The 13260-nt window shown below is 48.2% G+C and overlaps 1 protein-coding gene across 1 annotated transcript in view; it reads left to right on the forward strand.

Annotated features, from left to right (window-relative positions):
* Window positions 1–13260, forward strand: part of Ccdc93 (CCC complex scaffolding subunit CCDC93) — a 70174-nt gene that overhangs the window by 50450 nt on the left and 6464 nt on the right. Inside the window, exons 14-21 of the mRNA XM_034513104.2 lie at window positions 190–263; window positions 1359–1440; window positions 1992–2057; window positions 2709–2762; window positions 4392–4454; window positions 9673–9781; window positions 11269–11351; window positions 12806–12843. Coding sequence (XP_034368995.1) covers window positions 190–263; window positions 1359–1440; window positions 1992–2057; window positions 2709–2762; window positions 4392–4454; window positions 9673–9781; window positions 11269–11351; window positions 12806–12843 — 569 coding nt within the window. The remainder of the gene's footprint in view (window positions 1–189; window positions 264–1358; window positions 1441–1991; window positions 2058–2708; window positions 2763–4391; window positions 4455–9672; window positions 9782–11268; window positions 11352–12805; window positions 12844–13260) is intronic.

Consider the following 13260-nt stretch of genomic DNA (forward strand, 5'->3'; position numbering starts at 1 on the left):
CTGACCTCCCTGGCACCTCTCCCCCTCTATCTCATCTGTCTGACCCATCTATCTTCTCAGTGCACAACCAAACCCAGTGGGCTCAGTCATCTACCCAAAATGAGTGAGGAAGCCGGGTGGTTCATGGAGCACACCCTCCTGCTTGCTTTTAAGTCCCATAGCCAATGATGACCCTGCTCTCTCCTGCAGCTGAAGAATCATGGTGAGAAACTAGACAAAGAGCAGGCAGCCCTGGAGAAAGTAGAAGCCAAAGCCGACCCGAGGTAAGGGTTTCCGCATGTGCCACCATCTTTTGGAGGAAACTGGCTGCAGTATCTGATGCTTGATTTTTCTGATCAAGGGACAGAATAGCCAGAGGTCATCGGCTGGAGCTCCATTCCCATTCAGATAATATCACCCTGATGCTCACTGAGCTGTTTGGGCTGCACTGACCTACCCGCCTTTCTTTCAGCCCTCCTCTAGATCAGAGAGCAGAGCTGTTCTGATTTTAAAAACAATGAGACAGGGCTAGGGGCTTAGTAAGGTGCTTGCATTTTAAGTATGAGAACCTAGGTTTGATGTCCCAGGTCCAACCTGCAAAGGCTGGGCATGGTGGTATACCCTTGTGATCCTAGAGACAGAGAGGCAAAGGCAAAGCTCTTGGCACTTGCAGGCCAGCCAGGCTACATCTCAGGCCACCGAGACACAGGAGGAACAAGCTGATGAGATGGCTCCATGGTGCTTCCTGTGTATCAGGTCTGATGAGCTGGGTTCACTTCCTCAAACCCACATGGTAAAAGGAGAGAGCCTGACTCCCACAGTTTTCCTCAGACTCCCTCCCCCACACACTACATGAGCACACTCACTGACACAAAATAAATAAATAAATAAATAAATAAATAAATAAATAAATAGATGTAAAAACAGGCTTTAATTCAAAGAAAATAAGAGGCTTGCACCTGAAGAACAACAGTTGAGATTATTTTCTAGCCTACATACACACACACACAGACACACGCACACACACACACACACACACACACGTTTTTTGGTACTATGCTTACTCTGAATACAATTGAATAAATGATAACTGATAAATGATAACTGAGTACCACCAACATTCCTAGATATTTCCAGAGTTGACATTGTCATTCTAGAATCCTGTCATGTATGGGTTTTTTTTGTTTTTTGTTTTCCAAGTACATTACATAGTTAGAATTGGAAATTGTGGCCATTTTGGCACTCCCGTCTCAGCCATGGGGAAAACAAAAGAAATTAAGAAGTAGCTCTTTGTATTCTCACTGTGGCTTCAGCAGTGATTCATAAAGTCACATCTTAATGGCCTGCCTGCCCTGTGCCATTGTCTGGTCTCTCCTCAGCATTCTGCAGAACCTGAGAGCACTCGTGGCCATGAATGAAAGTCTGAAAAGCCAGGAGCAGGAGTTTAAAGCGCACTGCCGGGTAAGTGCTGTGTGGTGCTGGTGACAGGCAGGAGTGCTCTGCTGACGCTTGGCTTCCCTACCCTGTGATGCTGGGACACACTAGCCAGTGCAGTGTTAAAGGTTGACTCAGGCTCTGGAGGTGACTCTGTGGGTAAAGTGATTTTTGCCCTTGCAAGCTGGGCGAGTTCTTTTTCAGAAAGGGATGAGCTTGCCAGCGGGAGCAGAACGCCTGGTTCCCTGTTGGTTTTTGTCTTAGCACCAACTAATGAGAGGAATATCTACACTGAATAGTTAAATTGGGCAGGCAAGATGGCTCAGCAGGTAATAGTGCTTGCCACTAAGGCTAACAACCTGAGTTCAGTCTCTGGGATGCACACAGTAGAAAGAAAAAACCTGAATCCATAGGTTTTTCTCTGACCTCTACACATATGATAAGGTGTGCAATATGAGAATGAATTTACACACATGCACACAAACATAAATGTAAATACAAACTACTTGTGGCTTAACAGTTACCCTCCAGTCCAGTCGGTGGCTTCCCTGAGCTTTGTAAAGGTTTTGCTTTTGCAGGAAGAGATGGCTCGGCTCCAGCAGGACATTGAGGCCCTGAAAGCTGAGAGAGCGCCAGGCGAGAAGGTAAAGGCTTCAGTTAGCCCTCAGCTGCATTCTGGCTGCTGTGTGGAAGGATTGCAGCAGTTTGGTGGCATGACTCTTCCTGGGGGGACATGAAGAAACCTCCATTCACTCAGAGAGAAAGGGCACTGCCAGGTCAAAGGACGGGTTCTATGTCTGGTGAACCAATATAATACATTTATTGGGGATTGTTACAGGGACTTCGGTGGCTCACAGGCAACTTCAAAATGGGTCCCTGGTGACTTATGGGCAGCTGTGCCATGGAGAGCCCCACTTTAGTCAGTGGTTGACCTCTTACATATCTTGGGGAGAGGGAGGGTCTCATGTTCCTTATCCCAGCTACTCTGTTTAAAGATGGCAACAGCTAAGGCAAGCCTGGAGTAGACATCTCTCAGCACCAACCATTAATCATTTTCCAAGACACACTGCCACATTACTGGAGCTGGGCCTATAAATATGTATTCCTCAGGGTGGGAGAGACGTCTCATTGGGTGTGAGTATTTGCTGCACAAACATGAGCACCTGAATTCAAATTCCCTGCATCTGTGTAAAAAGCTAAGCTTGAGGAAAGATGGCTTCATGATTAAGAGCATCTATTGTGTCTCTCTGCTCCTTTACTGAGAAAACATGCTGACCTCATTTCCTTCCTTTCAGACCATCTCCAGTGGAGAACCGCAGGGTGCCCTGACCTCCACCATGACTCACAATGTAAGTGTCTCCTCATCTTTGAGACTGGCATTGTCCCAAGAGAATGTGTCAGCCTCCTTTCTGTTCTTGCTCAGCTTTCTCAGGGTACTGTTTACTCTGTGCTGTCACCTCCTCTGTATAGTCTGTGCTGCTGCCTCCTCTGTATAGTCTATGCTGCTGCCTCCTCTATATAGTCTGTACTGCTACCTCTTCTGTATAGTCTGTACTGCTGCCTCCTCTGTATAGTCTGTGCCGCTGCCTCCTCTGTATAGTCTATGCTGCTGCCTTCTCTAGAAGACACCTGTGTTAGCCACATGAGCCTCAAGTGGCTACAGAGTGATATAGAGGGGAAACTGCCTTCTTTGCTGTATTATGGCAGGGCACTGCTCTAGTTGGCCATACTGACTATGCGTAAGGTGTATCCAGCTTGCAGCTCAACACAGTTATAATCTTACTTAAAATATTACGAGGGATTTTCTTGATTGGATGTTCTCAAGCATGAACATTGTAAGTGATCACAATGTGCCATATGTATTAGAAATCAATGGACACAAATATATTCCATCACAACTCCATTTACAGAAATAGGCAGAGAGTCAGACATGGCTCAAAGGCTGTAGGCTTTCCATGGCATGCTCTAGTTTGCAGACGCTAGTTATGAGTTAGAACAGTACTTATCATATGTAAAGAGAAAGGAAGAGGATCAGCTATGCAGGGGCCACTAAGCAGGGTTCTTTAAGGGTGATCTTCATAACCTGTTAGGAGACTTTACAAGGAACTCCAGTGATACCTGTTAGATGTCACCTATAGCTGAGCCCTGTGCAGGAACCTATATGCATGTGCTCTATGTGTTCTTCTGTATGTATGTCCCTTCTGTAATTTTCTCTGAGACAACAGACTATCCAGCCATTTTCTTGTGCCTTGTTCCAGTGTAGAGCCACACCTATGCTTAGCTCTGTCCCCAAAGCACTTTCTGTAATGGTGAAAATGTTTGCATAGGCATCTTTTCACACATACTGCATAGCTACTGAAACCAAGAGGCTGATTTTCTCTTCCTTATGTTACTCGACACGAAGGGTTACTAGTTACATAATTTTGGATACTCCAGGTCCAGTCAGAAACATAAACAGAAAATCAGTGTTGGCGGAAAACAGACTCTTACAGAAGAGTTGTTTCCCTTTTGTTGTAGGGTGAGATGTAGGAGCTGCAGGAGCCCAGAGGAGATACTCACTTAAGAACATTGCATTTAGGGGCTGGTGAGGTGGTTCAGCAGGTTGAGTACTTGTCCTGCAAGCCAGGAGACATGAGTTCAATCCCCAGAATCCATGTAAGGTGGAAGGAGAGAACCAGCTTCACAAAGTGGTCCTCTCCCTTCCACAATTCTACTGTGGCACATATATGTTCCCCCAGAGTAATAATAGGTAACTATTTTCTTCTGAAAAGAAGACTGGATTCATCCAGGATCCTAATAAAGGAAGAGGTGTTAGGATATGATGTGGAAGTATCTCTCAGGTGTGAACTTCTATAGTTGGTCATTTGAGACAAGGAACTCAAGCTGAGAGAATATAGTTAGATGTACCCAACTTTCAGAGACCCTGTCAGAGAATGGAAGTTCCATTCTAGATATCTGTGGCCTGTTCTCACTTTTAGGAGGACCTGGACAGACGGTACAACATGGAAAAAGAGAAGCTGTACAAGATCCGGTTACTACAGGTGAGTGTCCACAAGGACCAGGGGTGCATAGATAAGCCTGGCTGATATGAGTGTTCTGGGACCGGATGGAGGTGTGTAAGGTGTGTAAGAGCTAGTGTGGCCAGGACCTGCTCACTGCTCCCACTGAACCAGTCATGCCATGATGTCAGGAGTTGCTGACAGCAGCACAAGTGTCTGTTACTCTCAGCATTGTTATTTGGAGTTGAACTTCACCCTGTGTGCAGATTGCTATGATTAGTGTCATGATTATGGTAGTTCTGCGTGTTCCAAGTTCTGTTTCCAGAACTCACATCAGTTGCCTCACGACCTGTACCTCTCCAGCTGCAGGGCATCTGACACCATCTTCTGAACTCCACAGGTACCCACACTCATGTGCACATGCCCTCACACAAACACAAGTACAGATTATTAAAAAGGTAAATAAAATTTGGAGGAGACTAAAGAGATGGCTCAGCAGATAAGAGCACTGGCTGCTCCTCCACATGACCCAGGTTTAATTCTCAGCACCTACATGGCTGCTCACAACCATCTTTCAGTCCCAGTTCTGGGGGACCCAGCACCCTCTTCTGCCTTCCAAGGGCACTAGGCACCATAGGCATACATATATATGCAGGTAAAACACCATACACATAAAGTGATAAAAATAACTTTCAGTAGGTTAACTGTTTCTCCAAAGGCAAGCCTCAGGTCGGTCCCAGAAGCAGGATTCAAGTTCAGGTCTCCTTACTAACTAGAGATTTGAGAGCGTAGCTTCACAAATGGAGCAGGGAGATTATAAAGCCAGCTCGAAGCCTAAGCACAGCCAATACTGTATTTCTGAGTCTGTTGTATTGCCACTGCCTGCCTCATGAAGATTCAGATCTACAAATGATCCTTGGCCTTGTGTTACATGTTGGTTTGGGCCACTTTCTTTTCCTTTGTCTGGGTTCCCGGAAAGCCAAGCTTTGGTAGGAATAGCCAGGGGGCTCCAGGGACCTATGAGTGGTTATGTTCATCTTTCTGGCTCTTAATTATTTTGTGAGACTTTTGGTTAAATCCAGATGAGTCAAATATGTACTTCATATAAGAGTACTATTCTGATTTTTAATGTTTTAAGTGTTATAGCTCAGGCTGGCCTCAAACTTTGTGTGTAGCCTGGCCTGGCCTTGAACTTCTGATAATCCTGCCTTCATCTCCCAAGTGCTGGGATTATAGATATGCACCGCCATGCATGACTACCCTTCAAATATTTAAAGATGGCTTCTCAGCCTTCAGCAAAACCAAATGTAAATATTTAAAGGTACATAGAATTAATACAATCTGAGCCCTACTGCTATTTGAAGACCCTCGTTGGCTACTTCTTACATATTCAACAATGCATCAGATCCCAGTAGCAGGAACTGGGAAGACCTGCCCTCTGGGACCAAGATCTACCCATATATGCCAAAGTGCAAGGCTGTTTATGTGGGAAAGGCCACTACTGGGGAAAGGCTGAGACCACGCTAGAAGATACAAGGAAGCCAGTGGCTTGCTGAGGGCCTGGCCTAAGGAGAGGCAGTGGGATCTGTGAGTAGAGCAGGATCTGTGAGTGGAGGGGAAAGTGAGGGTTTCGTCTAATGGAATTTAGTGACAGTGGGATGAGAGGAAGAGGAGGATCAAGGTTGAAGTGGAGGTCACTGGGAAACAGGTATAAAGGAGCAGGGATGTGAGTGGCAGTATGAAGAGAGTGTCAGTAAAAGCTCTGCTGGTCTGGACTGGGTTGCTGGAAGACAGCTCAGCAGCTTAAAAAGTGTTTGCCTTGCAAGGGTGAGGACCAGAGATTACATCTCTTGAAGCCATGCAAATTCCAGGTGCACATGGTGGCCTACCTGGAATTCTGCCCTCAGAGGGAGACAAGAAGGTTCCCAGAGCAAGCTGGCTAGCAAGATGACTAGTCCTGTCTGAGCCCTGGGTGTGACTGAGAGGCAGACATTACCTCAGTGGATAAGGTGGAAGAGTGACAGAGGGTGATTCCTGCCTCCAACTTTAGGTCTTTATGTGTCCATGTGTATGTGTACACAAGCTCCCACACACATATGAACACCATACGTTGCACACATGAAAAACTTGAGGGGTCCAGTAACCCATCAGGTAGCATTGTGGGAAGAATGATTGGCGTCAGCTCCAACTCAAAAGAGTTTGGGTTGGAGAACAGTCTGCAGTGGAGAAGGTAGCTAGGGCTGTGGGCATGTGGGCAAGACCCAAGACTCAACCCTAGCTTATGGGAGAGGAGCTGAGGGCTGCTCAGACAGCTTGGGTTGCCATCAAACATGGATATGCTAGTTTTTGCTCTATCGTATTTATTTTTGTCATGTTTGGTTGTTATCTCTTAAAAGCCTGTTCTGTTCTAATGAGAGAGAAAAGGAATGGATCCAGAGGGAAGAGGAAGTAGAAAATAAGTAGAAGGAGAGGGAATAATCAGGATAGATTGTGGTTCCCTGTTCCGGAGGGCGTCCCACGATGATCTCCAGTCCAGCCTGGGGGTGCGGGGGGAGTCCAGGCCAAGGGGACAGAGTGCGAGCAGGGAGGGGAGATCGGAGGGGAGATCGATCGCCTCCCTGTCCCTCTGCGCTGAGCCGGTCCAGGCTGCACTGGTGAGGTGCTGGCTAGCTAGCAAGGAGGGGAGGGTCCTGAAGGTGCTTCGGGAGAGCAGATCTCTTCCCAAGTGTTACAGCTTTTTTCACAGAAACTCTCAGACAATGGGATGATTCACACTCCTTTACTTCTCCCGAATAGAGTTCTTTTATACAGTTTTGGGGTGGGTCAGGGTCTGGCAGCAGATAACACCTATTGGCTTGGTCTGAGAACTTGGAGATACCTCATCTACATGTGGGGGAGCCTGAGGCACTGTTCCTCATGACTGATGGCCTTAGACCTCTCTGTGGGAGGGGCTGTGGAGGGCTGAAGCTGAGTGAAAGGAACCAGGAGCCAGGAGCAGAACTGAATGCCTGCCGTCTGATTAGGGTCCAGGGTTTGAGGCCTGTGTTCGACCAGGCGCCCAGCTGCTTCTCACAGCCTACCGCCCCACAATAGATTATTTAAGAAAAGAATCTATTTTCAATATGGCAAGTGGTTGAGGACTGAAGGAGCTAGAAGCTTGGATTCCACTATTCACCCATGCCCCAGAAAACTTCAGAAGTGAGACTTTTCCTGGCAAGATACAAGACACATACTCCCAATGACTGCAGTTAGGGAACCCACGGTGAATCAGAAGAGTGAAGCACTGAGTTCTTACTGGAGTGACTTCTGACCAGACCGTCGGTGAGGGCTGACTTACACAGAGCAAGGTGACACCAACAAGCCCTCCCTCCATAACACAAGTGACAGCTCATGAAAGTGTACCCCTGGAGCTCCTGCACCATTTGCAGGCCACTAGATGCGTGGCAGTCTCCTTGACGTGGTTCCTAAACATCATGGCTGGCCTGTGTCCTCCAACCGCAGTCGTCTGCTGCTTCCTTGGGGAGGGACCTAGTGAGTCTTGTAAATTTCAGCTTTCCTAGAATGTGGAGTTTGTTTACTTCCTGAGTTTCCTGAGCCCCAGCCCGCAGCCTTCCTCACTTCTTCCTGGAAGGAATGTTACAACTGGGAGGGAGCTGGGATATACAACCTTTGTCAAAGGAGAGAGGCGGAGGCGCTGAGCCTTAAAGGGCAGACGCACTAAGCATGCCGGGCTGTCAGGACACTAGGCTGGTGGCTGCATGGTGGTACAGCTCAGCAAAGACCTGAGCAAATTTAAATGCTGATGAACAGCCGGTGTGTCCACAAGCACCCTCACACATGCAGAACATTCTAGAAACAAAGGCACAGTCACAAGGTATAATAGCATGAGTGCTGGTGTGAGATAGACCCCAGGGTAAAGATGCCTGCTGACAAGTGTGTGCTGTGTGGGGCCTCAGGACCAGGTTTGCTTCCTCTGCCCATTAAAGAATTAGAAGTCAGGAGAGAAGGGTCACCAGAAATCTCAGGGAGTCCAGCAGAGCCATCATATGATGCTAGGGAAATGGTGGTTTCCTCATGGGGTACTTGGCTTCATTAATAAAAGAAATTATGAACAGACTCCAACAGAAGCTCAAGGACAACTTATTAATTAGAGTTTAAGAGGAAAACCTCAAGGCAGGCAGGCTGTGATCAGGGTTGCCTAGGAGGAGTGGGAAGACTAATGCAGAGGTCAGCCATACAGTAGGGAGGGGCGCCTCAGAAAGAGAGTTAACGGCCAAGGGCATGAGTTTGCGAGTTTAAAGTGTAGTCAGGCTCTTGCCAGCATTAGAAAGCAGAGGACAAAGAAAAGAAAAAGGAGTAGTTAACACTCTTGAGTGTGGACTGAGGAAGGCGGGCGGGCAGAGCCCTGGAGGCAGTCCCCTGGCCTGGTCCCTGACCCGCCCTGTGTCTGGACTAACCCGTAAGGGAGGAGACAAGGGCACGTCTCCACCTAGAGGCAGATTCCATCCTTTACAGCCTGAGCTTGTCCCAGGACCCACATGGTGGGTGGGGAGATCGTCCACAAATTGTCCTCCGAATTCTACCACCCATCACGGCATGTGCCCAGGAAACAAGCAAGCAGATAGGCACATGTAACTTTTAACACCTCCAACGTCCAATGGTTGTACCGTAAGATTCCCGTGAAGACACTCGAGGTCAGCCCTGCACTCATAAGGAGCTTTGGCTGCATCCTGTGTCCAGAGCTGCGTAGACTAGACTTAGCACCTGGTTGCAAGAGTAGGTTTCCTGCTTAGAGGCTGTGTTTCCTTTGGAAATTAGCGATAGGTTCCTACTACCAAAAGAGAAGCAGGACCCAGGACTGTGGGGCCACAGACAGGAGGAATGGAGGCCCAGGAGAACAGCAGTACTCAGCCCGGGTCCTGAGGTCTAGACAGCCGTGCAGAAGCTAAGTGGTGCGGTTCTCATGCGACACCCGCTGTCTCTTACACACCTGAGTGGACAGTCTAGCCTCCCTGTGAAAAGGCTTTCAGAAGCTAGTTGTGGGCTTCCAAGCGGAGGAATTCAGAGCACATTTGGAGAGGCAGTGGGATGGCACCTGTCATCTTTAACTCCTTTCACTGCTTGTCCTTGGCCAGTCACAGTCCCATGTGAGGACCTCAGGCCAGTAGAGGAATGTGTGTCTTTGTGGCTGGCTCAGCTGTGATGAGCAGACAAATACAGCCTATGACCAAGTGTTCTCTCCCTGTCCCTTTGCATTTAGGCACGAAGAAATCGAGAAATAGCGATTTTGCATCGCAAGATTGATGAAGTGCCCAGTCGAGCAGAGCTGATACAGTATCAGAAGCGATTTATTGAACTCTACCGTCAGAGTAGGTGCATTGATCACACACACGGAATCTTGGGCTTCGGGAAGGAAGGGGCTTCTTGCTCTTCAGCACAATGCATTATTGGTCAGAGCACAGTCCACAAATGCCACATTGAAAAGGGACCTCACGTCCCTTGCTGAACAGCCCTGGGAGACTTGTACTGCGGCTGTTTGCTCTGTAGATGGACTCATGACCTTGAGAGTCAGCTTTGGCCAGCTCTTGTGGTTAGCCACGGGCAGTCACCTGAGCCCCCTCTTCCTCCCTCTTCTTGTGAAGTGTCCCCACCCCGGCATGCTCCACAGAGTCTCACTACAGTTGCTTTAAAGCATCGTGTTCTCTCCATAATCCAGGACCTGCCTCACCTCAGCCTACCCAGTTACGGCATCATGTCAGGCCCAAAGCTGTAAAAAAAAAAAATTATTAATATTCTGTATATATTAATTAATGCTGGAAATTAATACAGTGGCAGTTACTCCTTAGTCAGGCTTCAGTCTTAGCTAGGCAGACTCTCAATTAGCTCATTTAAATTAATCTGACCACCTAATCCCATCCAGTCACTTGGCTAGCTATACTTTTCAGGCCTGCAGGCACGCACATGTGACTTTCTTCTTCCTAGAGTTTCTTTCTCCCTCCCAGGAAATCCCTCTTTCCTCTCTCTACTGCCCAATCACAGGCTTTAGCCTTTTATTGACCAATTAACTTGGGAGCAAGATTTGCACAACAAAAGTGGGTTTAGTACCTCTTCTTGAGGCAACCAGATCTTGGGGTACTGAAATCAGCATTTGAATACATAGTAGCATCAGACCAACCCCAACACAAAGCCACGCCCAGGTTGAGATGGCTCCACTAATTAAAGTACTGCCTGGCAAGCATGAGGACCTGAGTTTGATCTTGATTCTAAGAAACATATTGTTTTTCTGTTTGTTTGTTTGTTTGCTTGCTTGCTTTTAAAGGCTGGTAATATGGCTCAGTTGTTTTGTATACATATTTTTGCAGAGGACCCAAGTTAAATTCCTAGCACCTACATGACAGCTCACAGATGTCCATATCTCCAGTTCTAGGAGATCCACCACCCTCCATGGGTACCAGGCACCTATGTTGTATACATACATTCACACAGACAAAGCATCCATACATATTTTTTAACAAGCCAGGTGTGGTGGTACACACATTGGAGACAGCTAGATCTCTGAGGCTCACTGAACACCCAGACTAGCTTAGTAAGTGAGCTCTGGGTTCAGTAAAAGAGCTTATCTCAAAAAAATAAGGTGAAGAGGGATTAAGAAAGGTTCCCAGTGCCGACCTCCGAATGCACACGTGCACACATACCAACATGCATGCACAGAGACAAAGGCTTCCATGATGACTAAAGTGTGCATGAGGCCCTGGGCACATGCCGCGCAGGGTTGGGATGCAGTGGGTCACTGATGCTTTTGCACGAGGTTCACTGATGCTCTTGCACGAGGATGCTCATCTCTTTGCATTGGCAGTTTCCGCAGTACACAAGGAAACCAAGCAGTTCTTCACTTTGTACAATACCCTGGATGACAAAAAGGTTTATCTGGAAAAGGAGGTGAGAGCTTTTGTTTGCTTCCTTCTTTCTTTTCTTGTTCCATTTTAAGTCTTACTGTGGAGGGGAGGCATTGTACATATGTGGAGTTCAGAGGGCAGCTAGTAGGAATCGGTTCTGTCCTTACCCCCTGTGAGCTCTGGGAACAGAACTCGGTCTTCAGGCTTAGCAGCAAGCACCTTGTACTTAAGACTTCACAGTGGCCCTGGTGAAAGCCTTTATGCAAAGAAAATAACTTAGATGAGCCACTGACAGTGTGGTAGCTCCAGAAGATTCTGATGGACCTAGAGCCTGAGATGGAGTCATCCAGTGTCAGTGGAGAGCGACCGCCTTCCTGTGCCAAGCACTGGGCTTTGTCACTGCAGTGAATGGAAGCTGGTGTTTAGCTGTTCTGTACTATCATGTGAGAAACACCAGCATGAGGGGTGGGAAGATGCCTCAGTACGTAAAGTGCTTGCCTTCCAAACATGAGGGCCTGAGTTCAATCACCAGAACCCACATTAAACAAAACACCACCAAAAGCTGGTACCATGGTACCATACTTGTAAGGCCAGGACTGGCAGACAGAGCCAGATCACTGGGGTCACTGCCCCAGCCCCACCCTAGCCTCCTTGATGAGCGTTGGGCCAGTGAGAGGCCCTGTCTTAATAAGCAGGGTGGGCAGCCTCCTGAGGAATGGCAGCTGAGGTTGTCTTCTGGGCTCCACATGCAAGTGCACATTCAAACCCATGAGACCAATAGTCCACCACACCTGAAGTGCTAAGGGTAGGAACGCCATTCCTGTGTCGAGTGTTGTGAATCTAAAGTCCAGGTGCGGTAAGTGCTTACGGATGAGCCAACAGGTTAAACAGTGCACAGCCAGGGGACCCCAGACAGAGCCCTTCCCAGCATGTCTCACGAGGTCAGATGGAGGCTCTCGCTGTGAGGACGGGGACGGTTTCCATGGACAGGACTGTGAAGGTCGGGTTTTATCAGAGGTTCTCAGGGCCACTCAGCAGCAGCCATGTTGGTGGCCTTGATGACTCCGTGGTGGGGTGAACCAGTGGAGAAGAGGCACGGTCTTCTCTGTCCCCACCCTACTGACCCACCCCGGGCTGATCGCCTTAAAATAGAGTAACGTTTGGGAAGACCACTCGATCCAATCCCTGCTGGCAGTTTGTCCAAAGAGCCCTGCCACGAGAATCCCCTTTTAAAAAGCTTTTTTTTCACATTCTCGTGGTCACGCATTCTAGGGAAAATGGTTTTCTTTAAGTAGACAGATTCTCTGAGGAAAACTATGCAGCTAAGAACATACTGTTCTTTCCTTTGTTCTGTCAAATGCCACTTTGACCTGCTTGACTAGATGTGGCTCCCCTTCAGTGGCCTTGTCTCGGCCCTAGGCAAGCTCTCCAGCAAGGGCTGAGGTAGTGTGGGGACCTTTTAGCCTTCTACTTACACGGTTCTCTTCACTCCCCCAGATTAGCCTGCTGAACTCCATTCACGAGAACTTCTCACAGTAAGTACTGACTGCCCTCCTCCCCAGTTGCCCTCTTGGTCTGGATGAGGAGTGACTGACAGTGTGTTGTGCATACATGGTCTGGTACTGGGACATGATTCTCTCACTCCCTATCCACTAAGGGCAGACACGCCTTAATGGAAGGCTCTGCAAATTACAGTGCTGTGGGGAAAGAGCCTGCCTTGCACAATCCCAGAACCCTCAGAGGGAAAACTGAGCATAGTGTCGTCGTGATTGTAACCCCAGAGCTGGGGGGTGGAGACAGGTGGTTCAGTGTCCAGGCAACCTACTCTACTTGGTAACTTCAGCCCATTGAGATAGCCTTGAGAGACTTGAGGCCCCAGGGAGTGGGGAAGTCTGGGGGCAGGGGTTGAGGGAGGAGGGACATCCTCTTGGAGTTTGGGGAGGAGGTGTGGG

The sequence above is a fragment of the Arvicanthis niloticus genome, chromosome 10 (genome assembly GCF_011762505.2).
Source record: "Arvicanthis niloticus isolate mArvNil1 chromosome 10, mArvNil1.pat.X, whole genome shotgun sequence".
Lineage (NCBI taxonomy): Eukaryota > Metazoa > Chordata > Mammalia > Rodentia > Muridae > Arvicanthis > Arvicanthis niloticus.